At 42.0% G+C, this 25,044-nt stretch overlaps 1 protein-coding gene across 1 annotated transcript in view; it reads left to right on the forward strand.

The window, feature by feature from the left end:
- The first annotated feature begins 2,028 nt into the window (after positions 1-2,028).
- Positions 2,029-25,044, forward strand: part of tmem107l (transmembrane protein 107 like) — a 51,319-nt gene continuing 28,303 nt past the window's right edge. Inside the window, exons 1-4 of the mRNA XM_060846690.1 lie at positions 2,029-2,246; positions 6,183-6,303; positions 12,655-12,722; positions 19,537-19,637. Of these exons, the coding sequence (XP_060702673.1) occupies positions 6,217-6,303; positions 12,655-12,722; positions 19,537-19,637 (256 nt within the window). The 5' untranslated portion in view covers positions 2,029-2,246; positions 6,183-6,216. The remainder of the gene's footprint in view (positions 2,247-6,182; positions 6,304-12,654; positions 12,723-19,536; positions 19,638-25,044) is intronic.

Raw genomic sequence — 25,044 nt, forward strand, 5'->3', positions numbered from 1 at the left:
TCACTCAGATCTCTATAATCTCTCACAATTTAGATAATGTACTACTTTTGCATTCTTCCTGCCAAAATTAATAATTTTCCCATGTTATCTGCCACCTGCCAGACCTTTTCCCATTCAATTAATCCAGCTTTATCCCTTTCTAGCCTCCTTAAATCTCTTCACAACTTACTTTCCTATGTGTCTTTGTGCCATCAGTAAAATTACAAATAATAGCTTTGTTCCCTTTATCTAAGTCAGTTCTGGGTATCATATATTAGAATGCAAAGACATTTGAGAGAGTGCAGAAAAGGTTCACATGAATCATTCGAATGATTATTCTCTAGTTATTGAGATACATTGGAGAAGTTGGGGTTTTTTTGGAGAAGATTAAACGGAGATTTGATAGAGGCATTCAAAGTCCTGGTGGATCTGGATAGTGTAGACAGGGAGAGAATTATCCCATTGATTGAAGGGTATAGAACAAGAAGATAATGGTTAATTTTGGCTAAAGACATTTTGGAGACAAGCGGAGAAACTTACATGCAATGAATGATTAGGATCTGAAATAAGCTGCCTGGAAATGTGATGGAGGCAGATTCAATCAAGGTTTTCAAGAAGGATTTGGAATTAATTGAAAAGAATGTCTGTGTGTAGACACACACACACAGTAATGGAAATTGGTGAAATGCTTAGAGCTGCCAAATTGGCCTATTTTGTGCTGAAAAAATGAAGTGCATGTGATAAATCAGAAATTGCTGGAGATAGTCAGGTCTAGTAGGACCTTTGGAAAGAAAGCATAGTCAATGTGTTGAGTCTAGTGACATATCTTCATAACTGGATAAATTTGTGACTGCAAACAAAAAAAAGGATAATCTCAGTGTGTTGAGCATGTGGGATATAAGAAATTTATGTTTCTTCTGCAATTCTAAAATTCATTATATAACTCACATCAGTGCGTAATTGTTTCAGCCAGGAGCTGAGTCAACAAGAATGTGAACTCTGTGGAAGAAATGCTAATTGGTTTGCTAAGAATGTAACAAATGGTATCCCCATTTAGAAGGGCTTCATGATAAGATGCTGTGAAGACAGACATTTAAACTCAATATGCCTGTATAAACAGTAGGTCTAAACATCTGTTTCCTTGAAAAGGCAAGGATGAGGGCAAATGGCCTGAGAACAGGAATGAGCATGTTTTTCACAGACAAGACCGGATAAGACATGAGATAAGCAGGAGGGTCTCAGGGGAGTGGAGGATGTAAACCGGTGGGGGGGGCCAAACAATGAAATAAGAAAAAAAATATAGCAACCAAATTGTATAAATAACGAGTATTTGTTGACTTTGGTGTGTTTTGTCCTGACTTGTGGACATCACACCCACTTGCAAGTGTGAAATAAAGAGCTCTGCTGATTCAGATCTTGTCTCGGACTGAAATTATTGCAAGTGAGCGAGCTTTGTTTCTCACAAGCAGCATCCATGGATGGAGAGCAAGCACATGTTTAGAGTTGAAATGACTCTTCATCAGAGCGATGGACTCATCTTAGTTTGCTCTCTTCACGATGCTGCCCGACCCACCATAATTTTTAGCTTTTTTTTGTTTTCAGTATAGATTGCAACATCTGCAGTAATTTGCACCTATATTGTGGTGAATCTGTGACTCTGAAATACTGTGTGCGAGTTCTTCTTTGCTTTTGTTATCATCTACAACACCAGAGGAAACTGAAGAGTTATTTTGATTTTCGGTATTTGTTCCAATCCCGCCCCCCTCCCCAAACTCAGAAAGTTAGGCCTAACCGCCACTTTCACCATTCAATGTCACCTTCCCAGAATGCAACGTGAGACAGAAAACATCCAATATAAAGAGCGGCAAGCTTAAAGAGTTAAATTGCTGGCAGCAGTATCTAAAGCGGAGATGGTGAGATACTTGGAAGAGGGAATCTGGGGAGTGGGTAGGGGAATGAGGATGATGTTATTTATGCTCCAGTTTTGGCGCTGCAGTGTGTTGAGCCACGGTTACCCTGGCAACCAGTCGCCATTTTGTGTTGGATACAAGCAGCGGCGGCGGGCTCGATTCTTCCGAGAGCAGCAGTCAGCATCCGATTGTTACTCTGACAGTCTTTACCAGTGTCCACATTACTGGGCCAGACATTGATAACCAACGTTTCCGAAAAGTGCAGTGGAGCTTCAATCTAGTTGAATCCTCCATATGTCGGATCATCGGCGGAAGCTAGGCACGCCTCCTTTCTACAGCAGTAGCTGTCCTATTTTAGTGAGTCAATATGTTTAAATGACTCAGAGCTGCATTGAAAAGTCACGGAGAAAATGTAGTTAGGCATGATTAATGGTGGGTAAGGTAGGAAGGCTAGCGGGTACGGGGATAGATTCAACAGGTGATGAGGGAATGATTGAGCTCAGGAATAGTTTGGCTGAGGGGTGTGTTGTCGGGAGTGGGTGATGAGGAATTGGGCCAGATCAGTGAGGGGTTAGGATGTCAGATGCAGGAAGGGTAGGGTGTTAAGTGGGTGAGGCAAGGTAGGGTACGAATTCGGAGGTGTGGAGTGGTAGATGAGCGAGGCAGTCCGGGTGTCAGTGGGAGAGGGGTTGGAGTGTCAGGTGGGTGAAGGTATGGCGTGGATCTCTGGGCTGGTTAGGAATGTGTTAAGTCAGTAGTGAGTAAGGTTTTTGGGGATTTCGGGTGTGGGTGTTGGTAAAGTCGTTGCAGATACTGTCAACAATGAATAAGATACCCAATGTTATGATTATTCAAGAATTACTGCAAATGTTAATTACTTTATATTCCCTGAATAATTATTCAGATAATTCAGAACCTATCAAAGTTTCTTGATTTGGAGAACTTTTCAGAGGTTTGCAACAGTTGTCCAGTGTCTTATCAGGTTCTTACAAGCTAAACAGGCAGGCTAGGGATTGCAGATAGAATAAGCAAACTGGCCACAGCACTGTGGCACAGGCAGCAACTTAACTGGTTGGGAGGCAAAAGGAGTTGGGTAGTGATAGGACATATTATAACAAGGGGAATAGATACTGTTCTCTGAGAGTGAGTCCTGAAAGGCCTGTTGCCGGCCTAGCGTCACGGTTAAGGGCTGGAAAAGAATGCGGAGTAAGACAAAAGGGATCTGGTTGTTTTCCCTGTTGGTACAATAGCATTGATATGACTAGAAAGAATTTGAACAAGTTAAATTGAAAAGCAAACCATCATATAATAAACTCAGAATTACTGCTGGAACCTTGTGCAAACTGGAAATGGGTAAAAAAAAGTTAAGGAGTTGAATGTTGGGTTCAAAGATTGGTGTGGGAAGAATGGATTTCAGTTTACTGTATATGGCACTGGAACCAGTATTGGAGTAGAAAGAGATCTGAGGAAGGATTAACAAAATGTTAACTCTGATTTCTCTCCAATGATGTTGCCAGACATCCTGAGCTTTTCCAGCAATTTCTGTTTTTGTTTGAGATAGAAAAATGCTGTTCTAGTGGATGGGCTACACTTGAATTATGCTGAGATTGGTGTCCTGGTGAATCAAATAGTTTGTTCTGTAGCAAAGACTTCGAATTAATTAAAGGGGGTTCAGTTTGGGAAAGGAGAGATATATAATATGCAAAATGATATGATAGCATTGTAAGGCAGGTATTTAGGTACTGAAACCCAGAGTGGGGCAGAGTGTTCAAACTTTTTAAATATGCAACAGATAGGCTGAAGATGTAAAAAAAAAAGAGATCTTTTAGTGGTTCTTTACTTAAATGCACATAGTGGTTGTAACAAAATAAATGAATTAACAACACAAGTAATGAGTGATGGGTAGCTTTGTTCATACAAGATAAAGTACGATAGCAAGAAATGATCTTGGATTAGGTGATCTAGAATCCATAAAGTTAGAGGAAAGAAATAATGGGGAAGAAAAACTGGTGGGAAGGGTTTTATAGACCCTCTAACAGTAGCTAGAGTAGATATTAAATTAGGACACAATGAAGGCATGTAAAAAAGGGCAGTATATTACATGCAGTCCATGAGTTGCAAATGTGTTCCATTCTGGAGTCTACTTTCAAGTTGAACACCATGCAGGATAATATGAAGTAGTAATTCATATATCAGGTCTTTCAAATTACACCCTTTTACAGGATGTTTGTTAAGTTGACATTCATAAATTTGGGATCCCTCTAATTGTGGGTAAATTAATCTTCATCTAGATTGAGAAAATAAAATTAGCAGAGAGTAGCCATGAGGGAAAAAAAGAGTATTTGTAACAGTTTCCAAGAACAATACGTTAACCTAACCAGGGTTAAGGCTATTTTGAGTCAGGCAATGTGTAATGAAGTGGATATAATGAATGATTTGGGTAAAATATTCCCAAGGAAATTGTAACCACCCCGATAACATGGTAGAATTTAGCATTCAGTTTGAGGGGTAGAACTTGGATCAGAAAAACTAAATAAAGGTAATTGCAAAGAAATATCAGGGCAGAGATAGACTGGAGTAGACTGGAAAAGGACTTCAACAGAAAAAGACATTGAAATAATGCATTCAAATATATAAAGATAATTAATGCACTTCTGATTGGCAAGGTCATGTGATACATGACAGTCCTCACTCTATACTGGTTAATGCAAGGATGAACAGACTTCACCTGATGAAGTAGCAGCCCTCTGAAAGCTTGTGGTTTCAAATAAACTGTTTGACTGTAATATGGTGTCATGTGACTTCTGACTTTGTCCACCCCATTTCAACACTGGCATCTCCACGTCTTTGCAAGATAAATGACCATGATCAATCTTGCATTACAACCACATATACATTTAGAATATTGGCTCTAATAATAACATCTAAGGTGTCAAAACATCTTACATTTGGCTTTCAGAACAGTCCAGAGGGTTGACTTGACAGAAGTTGGGGATGGGACAGTCCGGGGATGGGATAGTCCAGCAATGGGAGATCAGAGTCTGGCATAGTCAGATTGCGGGGCTAGTGATGGGTGGTTGTCAGGTGTCCCAAGTTTGAAAGGGATTGGGGCAGTTGAACTGTCATTTTAATAGTTATCCAGGAGTTAAGGTAGTTTTTGTACCCCTTAGTGTTTCCTGCTTAAATAAGGAATTACGCGACTTCATTGTGTCCTGATTTATTATCTGTATTAGCTACTGTTAGGGGGGCCTATAATTCCTGAATTTCCTTTCAAATATTTCTAGATGCAGAGGAATTTTCCATTGGAATTATGTGTTGATATTCCACACACTTCCTATGCACAACTCCAGTCCATGCCAATATGTCCTGCCATCTTCAATCTATATTTAGGATATTAACTGTTTTTCCCTTTTTGGTGCCAACAGCCTCTACTATATTTGACCATACCTGTATCTTTGGCAAAATAAATTAGTTCTGAAATTAGATAATGTTTATCCTTTTCCAATCTTTTCCTAAAATTGCTTACCACACTCTTTTAATTGAAACATTCAAAGCTTTGCTTAGTATCTGATTTCTTTAATTTTTTTCTTGCATGATTTATGTCAAAATCATTGACCCAGATCTTCAGGTCACTACAGACAGGATGTACCCTGGCAGATGCATTGGGACGCTTTGAAAGCCATGACACATTGGATAATCACTGCATTGTCATACTTTCAAGTTTATGCTGCCTAAGAACACTTACCCAGCATCTGGAATCGTCTGACAAGACCCCAGCTTTGAGTTAGATTTGAAAATTCTGGAAGATCATCCAGAAAAAGTGGAATTAATAGCCCTGGTGCTTCTAGAAACATGTGCCTTCTTTGGCCTTCCTCATTGATCCAGACATACTAGTTCTCAATCTATGAAACCTTCCTTGTGTAACTCTTGACTTGAATTTTTCTTGCAGATTTATGATTTTCCATGATTTTGATCCACTTTGGATAGGAGAAGGCAAATTGGCATCTTTTCTGAATGACAAAATACCTATACACTTACACAAATTATTAATAGCTAGGCCATAGTAATCAGAAATTCACTGGACTTCAAAAGTGAGGAAGTTGTGCTTTGGTATACAAAATCTGGAGAAGTGTAATTTTGGACACTAAATCCAATGAAGATAAATTCGCTTGACAAGGTGTGCAGTGTAGATTTATCAGAATGATTGAAGTCATTTTGTGTAAGCATAATTTTTGCACTACTACTAGTAGTAGAAATCTGGAACTCACTTCTCCTGAATCTTCCCTTTCACAGGTTGAACCTCTGAGCTGACAATCCAGAATTGGCAATGCCGATACCAAGCAGCCTGATACCATCCCGGTTTCTGACACTTATGGCTCATTTAGTCATTGTTATCGACATCTTTTGGTCCAGGGTGAGTAAGAAATGTGGCTGAGAAGCTAAGAGCAGATACATAGGACAAGCAATTTTCTCTCCTTCTCTTCCCGGAACTTTTTAACCCCATCACCAAAATTAATGAACTGCAGTTCCAATTGGAAGAGATGACTGAGATGGGAAGGGATGCAGCTATAAGCGATTTAAACATGAGGATGAGAGCAAGGTTTGAGAAGATTTGTAGCTCAGGTTGAGGTTCTGGATGTAGGTTTGCTCACTGAGCTGGAAGGTTCGTTTTCAGACGCTTCGTCACCTTACTAAGTAACATCATCAGTGAGCCTCCGGATGAAGCACTGGTAGCATAGCCTGCTTTCTATTTATGGGTTTAGATTTCCTTGGGTTGGCGACATAATTTCCTGTGGTGACATCATTTCCTGTGGCGATACCATTTCCTGTTCTTTTACTCAGGGGTGGTAAATGTGATCCAAGTCAATGTGTTTGATAGAGCTCCGGTTGGAATGCCATGCTTCTAGGAATTCTCGTGCATGTCTCTCTTTGGCTAGTCCTAGGATGGATGTGTTGTCCAGTCAAAATGATGTCCTTCCTCATCTGTATGTAAGGATACTAGTGTGAGTGGGTCATGTCTTTTTGTGGCTAGTTGATGTTCATGTATTCTGGTGGATAGTTTTCTGCTTGTTTGTCCAATGTAGCGTTTGTTACAGTTCTTGCAAAGTATTTTGTAAATGACATTAGTTTTGTTTGTTGTCTGTATAGAGTCTTTCAAGTTCATTAGCTGCTGTCTTAGTGTGTGAGTGGGTTTGTGGGCTACCATGACACCAAGACGTCTGAGTAGACTGGCAATCATTTCCAAGATGTCTTTGATGTAGGGGAGAGTGACTAGGGTTTCTGGATGTGTTTTATCTGCTTGTTGGGGTTTGTTGCTGAGAAGTCGACAGACTGTGTTCATTGGGTGCCCATTCTTTTTGAATACACTGTATAGGTGATTTTCCTCTGCTCAGTGTAGTTCCTCTGTGCTGCAGTGTGTGGTGGTTCATTGAAATAATGTGCTAATGCAGCTTCGTTTGTGGTTATTTGGATGATCGCTTCTGTTGTTCAGTATTTGGTCAGTGTGTTGTTTTCCTGTAGACACTGGTTTGAAGTTCCCCATTGGCTGTTCGCTGAACTGCGACATCTAGGAATGGCAGTTGTTGTTGCTTTCCTCCTCTTTAGTGAATTTTATGCCAGTAAGGGTCTTGAAGGTTTCCTCTAATTTGTTTCGTTTAGTGATGACAAAGGTGTCATCCACATAGTGGACCCAAAGTTTGAGCTGAATGGTTGGCAGAGCTGTTTGTTCGAGTCTCTGAATTATTGCCTCTGCTAAGAACCCTGATATCAGCGATCCCATGGGTGTTCCATTGGTTTGTAGTTTTTGTTGTTGAAGGTGAAGTGGGTGGTAAGGCATAGGTCCACTAGCTTGATGATATTGTCTATGCTGATGACGTTGTTAGTGTTTGGTGTATGTGCCTTTGGTTCTAATAATGTAGTCAGTGTTCCCTTGGCCAGGTTGATGTTGGTGGATGTGAACAGGGCTGTTATATCAAAAGAGACCATTATTTCATTCTCTTCTATCTAGATATCTTTGGCCTGGAGTGGTGTGAGCCTTCAACTAGGTGTTTTTATCTTTGATGTAGCTCCTTGGCCAGTCTGTAAGTTCATGTTCCAGGTAGTGAAACTATGAGTCTGAGGAGGGATTCCTCATTTGTGAATTTTGCGTGATTTGTAGAAGCATAGTGTGTTGGATCCGTCTGGTTTCATTTTTTGGAAGTTGGTCTTATTTATTTCTTCAGATTTCTGAAGTTTTTGAGCATTTACCACTCCCTGGAAAAAAAGAACAGGAAATGACATCAGCACAGGAAATGACATTAGCACAGGAAATGATGTCACCAACCCAAGGAAACCTAAGCATCTGAATACAAAGTGGACCATGCCACTAGTGCTTCATCCGGAGCACTGTTGCCTAGATGATATTACCTAGTATGGTAACAAAACGAAAGAAAATGAACCTTACAGCACAGCGAGCAAACCTACATTCAGGCACAGGAATGCATTATGCAAATTACTTAGATCTGACAATGCTACAGGAATTACACATGGCAGAGTTGAGGCTCTGTCGATCTCTGCAGGATTGGTGGATTTAATGCATGAGACAGAGTCCACTGGGGGCCAGAAGGACCATCAGAGGAACGCTGATAAGGCAGTGAAAGCTGATTAACCTGCAACAACAATGTCCTGTGTAGGTCTAAAGATCTGGATCCAGCAATCAGTTATATTTACATTGTACACTTTGACCTAATAGGAGACCCAAAAACACTTCACGACAGCTTTATGTAGCAAAATTAGACACCGAGTCATAGAAGACAATATTAGTCCAGAGCACAAAATGCTTAGTGAATGACTTAATTTTTGGGGTGAGTTTTTAAGGTGTGTTTGAAAGGAAGAATGAGGGATCAAGAGGTGGTAAAGTTGAGGGATGATTTCCAGCGATAAAGTAATTAAAATTGGAAATGCCTGAGACCAGCATGAGATGAGCACAGGTCATAGAGTCCTGTAGCGTGGAGACAGGCCCTTTGGCCCAAACTGGTCCATGCCGACCAAAATGTCCATCCACGCGAACCCCATTTGCCTGCACTTAGCTCATATCCTTCTAAACCTTTCCTGCCCACATATTTATTCAAATGCCTTTTAAATATTGTTAATGTACCTGCCTCAACCACTGCTGTTGGCAGTTCATTCCATACATGTATCACCCTCTGTTTAAAAAAAAGTTGCCCCTCAGGTTCCCAGTTATTCTTTCCCCTAACCTTAAACTTATGTTCAAGACTGAATGCATTCACCCTATTCATGTCACTCATGATCTTATGCACTTCTATAAGATCCCCCCTCAATCTCCTGCACTCCTCAAGGAAAAAAAGTCATAGCGTGTCCAACCTCTCCCTATAACACAGTCCCTTGAGTCCTGGAACATTCTTGTATATTTCTTCTGCACTCTTTCCAGTTTACTAACATCGTTCCTATAGCAAGGTGACCAAAACTGAACACAATACGGACGAACCTCGATTATCCCAATATTGGATTATCCGGTGTCGGAGAATTTAGCCCAATTAATCAGAGATCACAAACCCACAGATTGGACTGAGAACTGACAAGGATTTATTTAATAAACACCGATATTGTGAAAGAGACTTGACTCCACTGAAACAGTCACTGACAAGCTGCTCAGAAGGAACCACAGCTTCTTTCCCGAACAGAGAATACAGTGCAGTTTATACCCTTAAAGCAATAAAGTGTGAGTTATGAGACAATGGTGTGAGTTGGACAACAAAGAGAAATAAACTTCATTCACTGAAGAGATTCAAGTGTCTGGTGTCTAACAATGAGTTTCTTAATTTATTCAGGAGATTCCGATCCTTGGCTGGAGTAGGTGTTAGTGGATTTCATCCTGGAGTTTGTATTGCTGAGAGGGCAAGCAAAGTACCTTTAGTGTCTCTTTGTCTGGGTACCCTTTGTGAAGGCTTGACTCCTAATGGGAGCAGTTGAGCCCAGGGAGGCGCATTATCAGTTTATCTGAAGAAGTATATTCTCTTTGTCTGGGGCTGGGTGATTTATGTCCTGAAGTATGTATGATGTCTGGGGTGGCTAGTTTTGCCAATTTGAGACATTGTGAGTAAACTTATTGGATAAGTGCAGACATTTTGTGTTGTTTGTTTTGTGGCCATGTCATGAGGAAGGCGGGACCTGTATATTCTCCCACATCTGGCAACATTACAAGGTACTGATGTTTGGCTAGACTATGTTATCTGGCATTCGATTAACCGAATGAAATACTTCCCGGCTGTGTTCTTTGGATAATAGAGGTTCCTGTGTACTCCCAAGTCAGCCTCACCAACATTCTGTACAACTGCAACAGAGGAGGTTTACCAGGATGTTGCCTGGCATGGTAGGAAGATCGTATGAGGAAAGGCTGAGGCACTTGGGGCTATTCTCATTGGAGAAAAGAAGGTTTAGGGGAGATTTGATGGAGGTGTACAAGATGATTAGGGGTTTAGATAGGGTGGACACTGAGAACCTTTTTCAGTTAATGGAGTCAGCTGTTACTAGGGGACACAGCTTTAAATTAAGGGGTGGTAGGTATAGGACAGATGTTAGGGGTAGATTCTTTACTCAGCGGGTTGTGAGTTCATGGAATGCCCTGCAAGTAGCAGTGGTGAACTCTCCCACTTTATGGTCATTTAAGCGGGCATTGGATAAGCATATGGAGGTTATTGGGCTAGTGTAGGTTAGGTAGACTTTGGTCGGCGCAACATCGAGGGCCGAAGGGCCTGTACTGTGCTGTATTTTCTATGTTCTATGTAACTTGCCAAATTCTATACTCAGTGCCCTAACTAATGAAGGCCAGTATGCCAAAAGCCTTCTTCACTGCCCTGTCTATCTGTGACTTCACTTTTAACTCAGAAGATAGCAAACCTGCAGGGGCTTACTGAAATAGAGAGAGACTGCACCCTGGAGGGACTTTAAAACAAATATAAGTTTTAAAGTTGAGATGCTGTTCAGCCAGCAGTCAGCACAGACCAGTGTTCATACTGGTGTTGGGTGAACAATATTTAGTGTGGGAGCAAAATTTTGGATGACATCAAATTCATGAAGACCAAAATAATCAGCCAAGAGTGTGTTAGAATTGTTATTGGCCAGACCAGCCTTGTCAAAATATTCAGAAGATATTCTAGAGGCAAACCTTTTCTTCATTTTAAAAGTAAATATCAGGAGTTCTGTTCCAGATGCAGGTGGATTGGTTAGCCTACTGGACTTAAAGCAAAATACAAATTATCCACCACTGTTAAAATACAGTAAAAGAAAGAAGAAGTTGGAATACTTAACTCTACTGGAAAATTTAACCAAATAATAGATACAGTAACTATTACTAATTAACTGTTCCAATATTGCGACATCCATGAACACACCTTGGCAAAAGGCAAATCAGAAAATAGATTGTCTCACAAGCAGTTCTCCAATCCAGGAGGAAAGAACATTAAAGGGCAAGTCTGAGAGAAAGAGAGAACTCCAGATTTCAGCTGTTGTAAAGAGAGATGTGGCAGCTTTTCACAAACCAAACAGCTTCTGCTACTGAAAAGCTAAAAAATGACAGATCCTGGGTCTATGGGAGTTTGACCACACCCTACTTCCATTGTTCCAACTTCCCAAAAATAAAACAGGCTATTTACCTTTATGGGCTGTTCAACTGGACAATTTGTCACCTCTGTCTTAAAACAGCACTTTTTTTAAATACAAAGGGACAAAATAACCCCTTAAAGCCATCATGTCATTACAGTTGTCAAATCCAGAGATAAGGTTTCAGCAGCAGTTGAGGTAAGGGAATTGTAGAATCGGGTGATGTTATTGCAAGAGGAAGAAGATAGTCTTAATGATGATGCAAGTGATGTCCAGTTTGTGAATACATTGATTCAACCTTGTACAGTTACCAGAGATATCAATTGAGCTGAGAAATTGAATTTGAAGCAGGAACCAAAATGACAGTGTCAGTCTTTAATAGGGAAATAAAGTTATGCTCAACCATTTATTGAAGACAGTCTGATATTTAGCAACAGTGGAAGATTAAAAAGAGATGGTGGTGAGGTTAGTGTTGGTGAGAGACAGCATGCAGATAACTAATAGGAGGAGACAAGGAAACACTGGCCAACAGCAGAGGTGACTGTGGGAGCAGAAAGAGAATGATAATGCAATCCCATCTGACTGGGTAGTGCGTGAGTTGTTAGAGTGGGATGGCGTGGTCAACTATGTCAAAGGCTGCCAACAGATTAAAAAGGACATGAAGGAAAATATCACCTTTGTGTCAGTCATATTGGATATGACTTTTGTTAAAGCCCTTTCAGAATTGTGGCCTGGGCAAAAACCTGAATGGAGTGATTCCAATAGTAAGCTCTGGGAAAGATGGAAATGGCAACTAATGGTTAACGTTGGAGCAGAAAAGGATGTTGGAGGTGATAGTTTACAATGATGGCAGGGATCCAGGATTAGATCTTTTTGAGGAGAAGGATGATTGTGGCAGATTTAAAGCAGTAGCACAGAACTTGAGCAGAAAGGACCATTAGCGAAAGTGGCTGCTGTAAGTTTGGGGAAGTATTTTTATGTTGAATACCCATATATATACACACACACACAAACAAAAACAGAAATAGTGGAGAAATTCAGCATTCGTTTGGACATTCTAATTTTTCACTATTTTCTTTTGAGGGGAGAGGGCCGAAGGGCCTGTACTACGCTCTAATGTTCTATGAGTCCTTTCTCTACAGCGTTTCTTCCATATCTTTTGCAGGAGAACAATGTTTTGGCCAGTCTTCCACCCACCTACACGTCTCTCCAATATCAAAACAGTGATACAGAGTAAGTATCTTAACACAGAAGAGATTTCTCATACTGTCACTATGCACCTTTCAATAGCAATATCCAGCACATTTTGTGGTGATGACTACATGTAGATCAAAACAGAATTAAGAAATGAGGACAGACTTTTCATTGTGGCTCCAAGGCTTGAATAATCACTGATTCAGATGGACAGGAGCAGTACGGTGGCTCTGTGGTTAGCACTGCTACCTCACAGTGCAAGGGACCTGGGTTCAATTCCCGCCTCATTCTCCCTGTGTCTGTGTGGGTTTCCTCTGGGTGCTCCAGTTTCCTCCCACAATCCGAAGATGTGCAGGTCGGAAAAATTGGCCATGCTAAATTACCCATAAGTGCATTAGTCAGGTGAAAATATAGAGAAGGCGAATGGGTGGGTTACTGTTTGGAGGGCCAGTGTAGTCTTGTTTGGCCAAATGCCTGTTTCTATACTGTAGGGAACCTAATCTAATTATTTTACACTGTGTGTGTGAAATAAGTCAGTGGCCAACTGCCTGACTTGTTAATACCTGTGAATTTCAAAATGTTGAGCAATGCATGCAGAACTGCCATCTGCCCCAGTGTTTTTTGCTATAATTATGAGCGCTCCATCTGAATCAGTGATTGTTTAAGCCACTTATAGCTTAGAGCCACAATGAAAATTCATTGATGTCTAATGGGTATTGTAAGCTCATGCATTCCTTGTGTGCATTTTTCCAATCTGATGTTTTCTTGCGGTGCATTGGTAATATCTCTTACCCTGAATTGAGAGACCCGGATTCAAGTCCCACATTCTTCAGAAGTGTATAATGACCTCCTCTGACTAGGGTGATTAGGAAAATAGGTCTGATGTTCTGCATTTTGTCTTGCCTGTTTCCATGTTCGCCAGACTGGTCCAATGTCATAACAAATGGCTAGTGTTCTGAGGAATCTCTCCTCAACCCTGCATGGTTTCTCTTAGGTTTCAAGCATGCTGAGGAACTGGTGCTTATTTCAAGTGAGATTCACTCAAGTACTTAGTCAAGAAAGTAAATTTTCCTAGAACCCTCTGCAACTACGTCTCTGGAGACACTTGTAAACCAAATTGTTTATTTTGTACAAATGTGCAACTGAACAGCATAACATTTGCATACAGAGTTTAAAAATTTCCCTGTATTACTAGGAGACCAAAACTGCACACAGTACTCTAGGTGTGACCTCACCAAGGCCCTGTATAACTGCTGCAAAGCATCTTTACTCCAATACTCAAATCCCCTCACAATGAAGGCCAGCATGCCATTAGCTTTCCTCAATGCTTTCTGGACCTGCATGCCAACCTTCAGCAACTGTTCCATTATGACAAACAGTCTTGTTGCACCTCAGCTTTTCCTAAACTGCTACCACTCCGATAATAATCTGCCTTCCAGTTTATTCCACCTGAGTGGATAACCTAAATTTATTTGCCCACTCAGCCAGTCTTTCCAAGTCACCCTGCAGCTTCTTAGCATCCTCCTTACAATGCACACTTCCACCCAGCTTGGTGTCATCTGCAAATATGGAGATATGGCATTCAATTCCTTTGTCCAAATCTTTACCGTATATTGTGAACAACTGAGGAATCCACACTGAACCCTGCAGTATCCCGTCACCAAGCCTGTTACTCTGAAAAGGTAAAAACAATGACTGCAGATGCTGGAAACCAGATTCTGGATTAGTGGTGCTGGCAGAGCACAGCAGTTCAGGCAGCATCCAAGGAGCAGTGAAATCGACGTTTCGGGCAAAAGCCCTTCAAAAGCTCTGAAAAGGACCCATTTATTCCAATTCTCTGTGAACAGGTTCTCCATCCAAGTCAATAGTTAATCTTCGGAATATCTCCGAAGAATACCGCAAAAGGATTCAGTACCCCTTCTTCAGAACTGATTTGTAGCTAAGAAATATTTGGTGCACATGCTGGAGAGGAGAGTTGGGGCTGGGTGATCGTTTTTACCATCAGAATGTAGATTTTCCCCAAGTTCGTTGCTCACTCTGCATTTCTTCCCCCGCCCCCCAACTTGTGTAGAGTAGGCGACATTTGTGAGCAGCAAACATATAAGTAAACTAAATTGAGTAAAGTGCAGATAAATCGCTGCTTCACCGAAAGGTGCATCTGGAGCCTTGAATCATGAAGGGATAGGAAGTAAACTGGCAGTAAACAACCTTCTTTGATTGCATGGGAAGGTGATGTAGGGATATAGGGATGTTAGTATGTCCTATAGGGAACAGTACCCGTGGAAGGCTGACAAAGGAGGGAACAGGAAAATGTCTGGTGGTGGCATCTTCCTGGAGGTGGTGGAAGTAGCTGATTATGATCCTTAGGACTTTGGTTCGGCCAAGACCACACTTGGAATATTGTGTCCAGTTCTGTTCACCCTATTATAAGAAAGATAAGGAGGATTTGGAGAGGGTGCAAAGAAGGTTTACCAAGATGCTGCCTGGACTGGAGGGCTTGTCTTGCGAAGAGAGGTTGTCTAAGCTCGAACTTTTCTCTCTGGAGAGAAGGAGGAAAAGAGGTGACCTGATCGAGGTGTACAAGGTAATGAGAGGCTTGAATAGAATCAATAGCCAGAGACTTTTTTGCCTAGGCAGGATTGACTGGCACGAGGGGTCATCATTTCAAGACATTAGGAGGAAGGCATAGAGGAGATGTCAGAGGTAGGTTCTTTACGCAGAGAGTTTTGAATGCATGGAATGCTTTGCCAGCGGTGGTGGTGGAAGCAGAGTTATTAGGGACATTTAAGCGACTGCTGGACATGCACATGGACAGCAATGAAGTGAGGGGTGCGTAGGTTAGGTTATTTTATTCTAGATTAGAGATAATCCTCGGCACAACATCGTGGGCTGAAGGGCCTGTTCTGTGCTGTACTCTTCTATGTTCTATGCACACAGTTCTTGTTGCCACATTACCGAAAGTTTGTGGATACTTTGGAGAGGGTGCAGAGGGTTCACCAGGATGTTGCCTGGTACGGAGGGCGCTAGCTTTGAAAAGAGGTTGAATAGATTAGGATTATTTTCATTAGAAAGACGAAGGTTGAGGGGGGACCTGATTGAGGTCTACAAAATCATGAGAGGTATAGACAGGGTAGACAGCAAGAAGCTTTTTCCTAGCATGCGGAACTATATTACTAGGGGTCATGAGTTCAAAGTGAGAGGGGAAAAGTTTAAGGGAGATATGCGTGGAAAGTTGTTTATGCAGAGGCTGGTGTGGGCCTGGAATGTGTTGCCAGCGGAGGTGGTACAGGTGGGAACGATAGCGTCATTTAAGATGTATCTAGACAGACACATGAATGGGCAGGGAGCAAAGGGATACAGATCTTTAGAAAATAGACGCCAGGTTTAGATAAAGGATTTGGATCGGTGCAGGCTTGGAGGGCTGAAGGGCTTGTTCCTCTGCTGTAATTTTCTTTGCTCTTTGAATGTGAATGCTGGTATGGTGGAAAGTGAAGACCAGAGGACCCTGGACACTATTCAGGGCGCTATCAACTAGAGTAGCAGGGAATCCTTGTTTGAGGAAAAAGGTGGAAATTTCTTAGGCCCCTGAGTATGAAAAATGGCATCATCAGAAAAGGTGTGACGAAGACCTAGAATCTGGCAGAATGGAATGGAGTCTTTACTGGAAATGGGACGTGAGGATGTATAGACAGACTGAGCGACTGCCTTGCGGAACATTTGTGTTCTCTGCAAAAATTATCTAGAGCTTTTGTTGTCCTGCCACTTCAACACTTCACCATGTTCTCTGGACAACATTTCTGTCTTGGATTTGCTGCAGGACTCCAGTAAAACTCAGTTCAAGTTGAATGAACAGCATCTCATTATCCACTTAGAGACTCTGCAGCCTTCAGAACTCTATCAGGTTCAACAATTTTAGGACCTGAGCACTTTCTTCCATGTTCTTTCCCCAACTCCACACATCAAGCCGTGTTGCCACATGTGTTGCATTCTCTACAGCCAAGCGATTTTCACCCACTAATGGTTCCTATTTACAGCTTTTCTTTCTCCCGGCTCGCATTTATCCATTATTTGTCTGCTTAATTACTGTTCTTCCTCTGGGCTCCATGTCCGTCTATTGGTTAACTCCATCCCCTTCCCGACTTAAATAGATATACCAGCCCTTTCCTTGCTAGAATCACTTCTGAAGAAGGGTCACTGGATGTGAAGCATTGACTGTTTTCTCTCTACATATGCTGCCAAACCTGCTGAGTTTCTGTAGCTATTTCTGTTTTTGTTTCTGTCAGGAATCAATGCCATGACTATGACTCTCAGTCAAATGAATCCAGTTGTAACATGATTTTGAATATGCTACATCTGCACAAATAGACTGGCAGAAAACCATTACAAATTGGTCCTGCAATTCAGATGATATTACTCAGTGCTGTCTACCATTTGTAGTCGCAGAATCAGTTCAAAACTTGCAATGGGTACTGCTTAGAAACTGGCTTTGAGAGCCCGGGAGCAGTCAAGCATCATCCACTTGTGCTTCTAATGAGTTGGGAGGAACTCTTGATCTTCAGGGACTCACATTGAGATGACTTAAAAATGTGATACCTTTTGGATAATATACCTTAGTTTCCAAAACTGACTTTTCAGTCTCTCATTTGAATAAACAGTGTGCAAATCAACTGTTTGAGAATCACATCCAGAGAGTCAGTCCAAGCAGCACCTGATCAAGATGATAGGTGACATCTCTGTGTCATTGGCTCCACGTATGCCACGTTTAATGAATTGAATTTAACTGAATTTATTGTCCTATTTACAGAGGCACAGTGAAAAGCTTTGTCTTGTGAACAATACAGGCAGATAAATAGCATAAATAATTAAATAATAGGTATACAGCAGCAAAATCCAAAACACAGGTACAGGCAAATGCTCAAGAGTTTGAGAGTCCATTCAGTACTCTAACAACAATAGGGTAGAAACTGTTTTGAAACTGGCTGGTGTGTGTGTTCAGGCTTGTGTACCTTCTCCCCAATGGTAGAAGTTGTAGAAAAGCACTGGTATGGATCTTTGAGAATGTTGGCAGCCTAGTAGATGCACTCTCTAGATGGAAGATTGGCCTTTGTGATTGTCCGGGCCAAGTTCACCACTATCTGTAAACGTCTCCGATCTTGAATGATACAGTTGGTGGACCAGATGGTGATACATCCAGACAGAATGCTCTTGAGGCGTACCTACAAAAGTTGGCAAGGGTATTTGCTGTCATGCCAAAGTTTATCAGCTGCCTGAGGAAGAAGAAACGTTGGTGGGCCTTTGTAATCAGTGCATCCACATGAAGAGTCCAAGAAAGGTGTTGTGGATGACCGCTCCCAGGAGCTTCACTCTCCACTCGTTCCACCTCTGTGCTGTTAATGTGTAGGTGGACATGAGTAACATCCCGCCAATAGTCAATAATGAGTTCCTTGGTTTGACCGGCATTGAGAGCTAGGTTGTTCTCAGTACAGCATTTTTTCAGGTTGTCCACCTCCTGTTGGTAACTGAAAATGTGTTGCTAGAAAGGCGCAGCAGGTCAGGCAGCATCCAAGGAGCAGGAGAATCGACGTTTCGGGCATGAGCCCTTCTTCAGAAATGAGGAAAGTGTGCCAAGCAGGCTAAGATAAAAGGTAGGGAGGAGGGACTTTGGGGAGGGGTGTTGGAAATGCGATAGGTGGAAGGAGGTTAAGGTGAGGGTGATAGGCCGGAGTGGGGTTGGGGACGGAGAGGTCGGGAAGAAGATTGCAGGTTAGGAAGGTGGCGCTGAGTTCGAGGGTTGAGACTGAGACAAGGTGGGGGGAGGGAAATGAGGAAACTGGAGAAATCTGAGTTCATCCTTTGTGGTTGGAGGGTTCCTAGGTGGAAGATGAGGCGCTCTTCCTCCAGCTGTCGTGTTGCTATGGTCTGGCGATGGAGGAGTCCAAGGACCTGCATCTCCTTGGTGGAGTGGGAGGGGGAGTTGAAGTGTTGAGCCACGGGGTGGTTGGGTTGGTTGGTCCGGGTGTCCCAGAGGTGTTCTCTGAAACGTTCCGCAAGTAGGCGGCTGGGGATACAGGCAGTTTACTTGCAGAACGTTTCAGAGAACACCTCTGGGATACCCGGATCAACCAACCCAACCATCCCGTGGCTCAACACTTCAACTCCCTCCCACTCCACCAAGGACATGCAGGTCCTTGGACTCCTCCATCGCCAGACCATAGCAACACAATGGCTGGAGGAAGAGCGCCTCATCTTCCACCTAGGAACCCTCCAACCACAAGGGATGAACTCAGATTTCTCCAGTTTCCTCATTTCCCCTCCCCCCACCTTGACTCAGTCCCAACCCTCGAACTCTGCACCACCTTCCTAACCTGCAATCTTCTTCCTGACCTCTCTGCCCCCACCCCCACTCCGGTCTATCACCCTCACCTTAACCTCCTTCCACCTATCGCATTTCCAACACCCCTCCCCCAAGTCCCTCCTCCCTACCTTTTATCTTAGCCTGTTTGGCACACTCTCCTTATTCCTGAAGAAGGGCTCATACCCGAAACGTCGATTCTCCTGCTCCTTGGATGCTGCCTGACCTGCTGCGCCTTTCCAGCAGCACATTTTCCAGCTCTGATCTCCAGCATCTGCAGACCTCACTTTCTCCTCCTAATTTGAGATTTTGCCAATAATGGCTACATAATTTAGGCATGTTATGCAGAATGCTTTCCCTTTTCTATGTTTTCCTGGTGTTATGCATTTTGCATATCTTATTCCATTTTTTTCTACAGAAACATGTACAAAATAATTTATTGTTTTCCCCTGAATATTTCATAATCATATTTGCTGATTGTTATTCTTTGCTTTGTTCCAGATTAATTGTGGCACTGTCAGTGACTCTGGGCATGTTTCTAATTGAGCTGCTGGGCTTCTTCTCTGGTGTTTCCATGTTCAACAGCACCCAGAGTCTCATTTGTATCCTTCAGGCATCTTTATGTCTAGGACTAAGATTAAAAGTGTCCTTGAATGTTTGCAACACTGCCACCTCCTGTCAATTTATCATTTTGTAATTGTATATACTGAGGGATTATAGTATGAAAATAAGATTAACATTTTCTGTAGCTGTCTGTTTAAAGATGTGTATAATTTATTGTGGGCTTTTTTCTTCTGTCTTTAAGTGAAGTTGGAGTTGTTACAGTTTTAATTTTATCATGTGGCTTTAAAAGGGGCCATGTTTTGAAAGGTTCAGACCTGCTGTTTGGATTTGGGCTTGTGACCAACCTTACTACCTTGAATTCATCATAATCAGAGAGAGAGTCCTTGGACTATCAATGACATCAGGATTGTGTTGGCATAAGTTAACACAATTGGTTGAAGAGTATGGAGAGTACAAATAGTTGAACATTATTTAGCAATATTGGCACAAAGCACCAATGTGTCAGTGGGACATCTTGTACCAGAGGTATTGCTGTGTCGCTCACTGCCAAGTTTCAGGGTTTCAGTGGTTTAGTTATTGTAGCAGATGCCAAAAATAGTTGATACACCCCATGAGTCTGAAGGGACATCCCATGTCGGGTTTGTCCTACATGGTAGACTAGAACTTTTAAGAAAGCTTTATTTATTTATTTATTTGTTTATTTATTTCATAATTTGTTTATCTATTTATTTATCTTTTTCAAACCTTTATTCATATTCCACCACCAGGAACAAAGAAACACTCAAGTGGTCAGTGACAAGCAGTGCCTTTCTCATCAAAGGGCAATGCTCAAGTGATCAAACAGTGAAGGGGGGGGATAGGGAATAAATCGAAATAGAATTGATGGGAGAGATAAATCACTCCACACACCATGGTGCACACCTCACTCTGAAAACCTAGAGGGTATTGGCAGACACCACATGCTCCTTCTCCAGGGACACCTGGGTCTGAATGTAACCATGGAAGAGGGGCAGCCTTTTAAACAGTTTTTCTTTCTTTTCAAGAAATACCAATTTACAGGGGAAAGGGGCTGCTAGACGAATCCTCAAACCCCAACATACAACCAATTCACAGGGAAATGAAGACGCACCTCAAATCCCACCTTATCGAAAAGAAACAGTAACACACACTCATACAAGACAGTCCAATCAACCGAACAACAAAACAGTGCACGGAAAACAGACACCACTGGCAACCCAGCAAACCACATGTCTCTCCCATCTTCTGGCCGCAAGGCAGCCTGCCTCTGTACCCTTCTGGCTCTCACTCAGCCAATGCGCCTTCTGGCTTATCCTGGTTATATATTTTATTCCTCCTCTTTACCCCCACACTACCGCCAAACTGCTGTAATGCTTATATTTTCCCCAGTACCCATGTTGTATGTGTGCAGGTGTGAGACACAGTGAAAGACAACAGGTGAATCTTTATTCAATTTCCACCACCAGGAAGAAAGGAAACACTAGGGTAGCCAGTGACAAGCAGTGCCCTTCTCATTAAAGGGCAATGCCCAAGTGATCAAAAAGTGAAGGGGGGGATAGGGATTAAATCAAAATCGAATTGAAGGGGGAAGTAAAACACTCCACTCACCTCTCTGTGAAAACCTAGAGGGTATTCGTAGACACCACATGCTTCTTCTCCAGGGACACCCGGGCCAGAACGTAACCGTGGAAGAGGGGTAGTCAATTAAACTATTTTTATTGTGGTAAATGGAATCAATCAGACTGAGCAAAGAAATTGGTCCTCAGGCCAGACTTAAATATTCTGCTAATGTGCCTCCACAGGTAGAATACCTAACAGAATCATTAGATTTGGGCCATTTGGCTGAAAGACAGTAGTCAGGAGAAAGCCGATTGCCGGAGGAAGGCACATAATGTCTTTGCTCCATGGAATGGTGTTCTACATTTCTCTTGTGTTCTTTGGCCATTAGCTTGGCAATATCAACATACTGAAAACATTTACTTGCAAATTTTTCAAATTGTTATGGAGTATTGCATTCCAAACATGGTCTTTCCAAATGTGCTCTAGAAGGTTAGTCAAACAAATGTCTGTGTCCAGGTTTTTGTGTATTATGCAGTGTTCTCTATCTGAAAAACATAGAGTTGGCCCGCTACTTTCAGTGGTGTCTATTGCCATGCAATACCCCACTATTTGTAGCACAAGGTGAATTTCTGCTTTTTGCCATTCAATAGCCATCTTTCCATGGGACTGTGCAGTGAGAGATAGGGGCTTAATTAGTCCTTTGCAGTACAATAGCGGGCAGGCCATTAAGGAGATGCTATAAGGAAGCTAAGTAGTGAAGATTCAACACTTCAGCATCAAAAACAGAAATTGCTGGAAATTTTAAGCAGATTTGGCAAGATCTGTGGAGAGAAATCAGCGTTAACATTTCAGGTCATGTGATTATTCAGAACTGTTCTGATTACTATTTTCTACCATATTTGGAAACTTGTGGAATTACCAAATTCTTGAATTTTGAGCTTGTCCAGGATTTAATTTAGTTATTGGCTGCTTGAGGTAGTCTTCTGAGTGTCACTTCTGATGTATACATTGCAATTAAACTTTATTCAAGTTGAGGTCTTAGAGGAAATTGCATATCAAAGATGCAACTTTCCTCAACTATACACCAAAGGTTGCCTAGGCACGAAACAGACAAAAAAAAATTAGCAGAAACTTGTTGTGTCAGCACTCCCTTTCAATTGATTCAAAATTTCCTCTGAGGCTGGTAGGCTACATCTCCATGTTGCACTGCTGTCATGCTGGCAAGGGGAATGTAGTTGCTGAGCTTATTGAGAAGTATTTCAGATCATTCAATTCCAGCTAATGCAATAAGTCATGGGTTTATGACTCCATTGACCAACCAACTATGTCATCTAAGTAGACAAAGCCGTACAGCACAGAAGCCTTAGGCTCACCACATCTATGCTGACCAACAGTCACCAAGGTACACTAATCGTATTTTCTTGCACTTGGTTGATAGCCTGTTATCTCTGGCACCTTACATGCTCTTCAGATGTTTGTTAAATTTGTGGGAGTAGCGTCTTCACCATCCTCTCAGGCAGGATGTTTCATACTTCGACCAGCCTCTGTGTAAAAATTATTTTGTCAGATGTGCTCTTAAACAATTTGTTCCTCACTTTAAACCTGCACCCTCTGGCCTGAGGCACATCACCAAGGATGAAAGGATTATCATGATTATCATGTTTATGCCTCTGATAATTTTTTATGCTTCATTCACAACTACCCCCCACCCGCCCCCCCGACCCCAACCCCACTCAACCTTCTCTGCTCCAAGAAAAATCAACTTGACCTATCCAGTCTTGCATCATAACTGAGATGTTTTTTTCCTAGGCAACATCCTGGTGAATCTCTACACCCTCTTTAGTTTATTTACATAATTCCAATTAGTGGAAATTGGATAATGGAGACTTCATGGAATTAAAGACTCTAGTAGGAGTTACAGATAGATCCCCTGGTGGTAGCCGTATAATAGTAGATTGCATAAATGCAAAGATTCCATGAGCATTTAGCAAAAACTTAGACAATATTAACCTGAATTTAGTTTGGGATGTGTAGACTTAGCGCATTGTCAGCGGTAGTGAATTTCTTGTATGTTCATAATTTTTGGTAACAGTGGCAACTTAGTGCAGAATTCCTGCACTCCATAGGAATGCCTGGGAAATTTAATTTTCTGATGGGGCAACTTCTGTGCATTTGGAACCCTCCATAAATGTCCACTGAAATCAGAGAATTTAGAGGCTTGCAACTCAGTTAAGTTTAATAGTTATCCAACAAAAGTCAGAAGGACCCTTTTTAAATCTTTCCCTTCTCACCTTTAATCTATGCCCTCTAGTTCTGGACTCCCCTACCTTGGGAAAAGGCATAGGGTGAATAACCAATCTATGTCCCTCATAATTTTATAAACTTCTAGAAGATTATCCTCAGCCTCTGACGCTTGGGAAAATAGCGCAGTCTTTTGAGCCTCTCCTTATACCTCAAACCATCCAATCCTGGCAACATCCTTGTAAATCTTTCCATAACTTGATCCAAGCTTCACAGCATTCTAAAGCAAAGAGACCAGAATTGAATGCAGTATTCCAAAACAGGCCTAACCATGTCCTGTACAGCCACAACATGGCCTCCCAACTCCCTGTACTGACCAATAAAGGGCCAGGGACCTGGGTTTGATTCCTGCCTTGGGCGGCTATCTGTGTGGAATTTGCATATTCTCCCTGGGTGCTCCGGGTTTGTCCCACAGTCCAAAGATGTGCAGGTCAGGTGAATTGGTCATACTAAATTGCCCATAGTGTTAATGTATTAGTCAGGTGTAAATATAGGCTAGGGGACTGGGTCTGGGTGAGCTACATTTCAGAGAGTTGGTGTGGAGTTGTTGGGCCAAATGGCCTATTTCCATGCTGTAGGGAATCTAAACAATACCAATCGCCAACTTCACTATCCTGTCTGTTTGTGACTCTACTTTCAAGGAACAATGAACCTGCACTCCAAGGTCTCTTTGTTTAGCAAGGCTGCCCAGGACCTGACCATTAAGTGTATAAGTCCTGCCATGATTTGCCTTTACAAAGTGCAGTATCTAATTTTTATCTGAATTAAACCTCCATCTGCTACTCCTCGGCCCATTAGCCCAACTGATCAAAGTACTTGTATGACCTTGTACTCTGAGGTAACCATCTTCACTGTTCACTACACTTCCAATTTTGGTGTCACCTGCAAACTTACTAACCATATGTCCTATATTCACATTCAAATCATTTATATAAATGACAAAACCAGCATCAGTCCTTGTGGCACACCGCTAATAACAGTCTGAAAAGCAACCTTTCAGGATCACCCTGTCTTTTACCTTTGAGCAATTCTGTATCCAGTGGCTAGTTCTCCCTGTATTCCATGTGATCTAAACTTCTAGCTAGTCAACATTGCACAACCTTGTTGAGCGCCTTACTGAAATCCATACAGATCATGTCCATCGCTCTGCCTTCATCAATCATCTTCATTACTTCAAAAAACTCAAGTTAGTGAGACATGATTTCCCATGCCAAGTTGACTATCCTTAATCAGTCCTTGCCTTTCCAAATACATGTAAGGCTTGTCCCTCAGGATCCCTTCCAACAATTTATCTGCCAATGATGTCAGGCTCACTGGCTTATAGCTCCCTGCTCTTCCTTACTACCTTCCTTAAATAGTTGCACTTTATTAGCCAACCTCCAGTCTTCCAGCACCTCACCTGTGGCTATTGATGATGCAAATATCTCAGCAAGGGGCTAGCAAACACTTCCTGAGCCTCCCACAAAGTTCAAGAATACGCCTGATCAGATCCCAAAGATTTATCCAACATTAGAGGGCGGCACGGTGGCACAGTGTTTAGCACTGCTGCCTCACAGCGCCTGAGAC

Source organism: Hemiscyllium ocellatum, chromosome 29 (assembly GCF_020745735.1).
Source record: "Hemiscyllium ocellatum isolate sHemOce1 chromosome 29, sHemOce1.pat.X.cur, whole genome shotgun sequence".
Lineage (NCBI taxonomy): Eukaryota > Metazoa > Chordata > Chondrichthyes > Orectolobiformes > Hemiscylliidae > Hemiscyllium > Hemiscyllium ocellatum.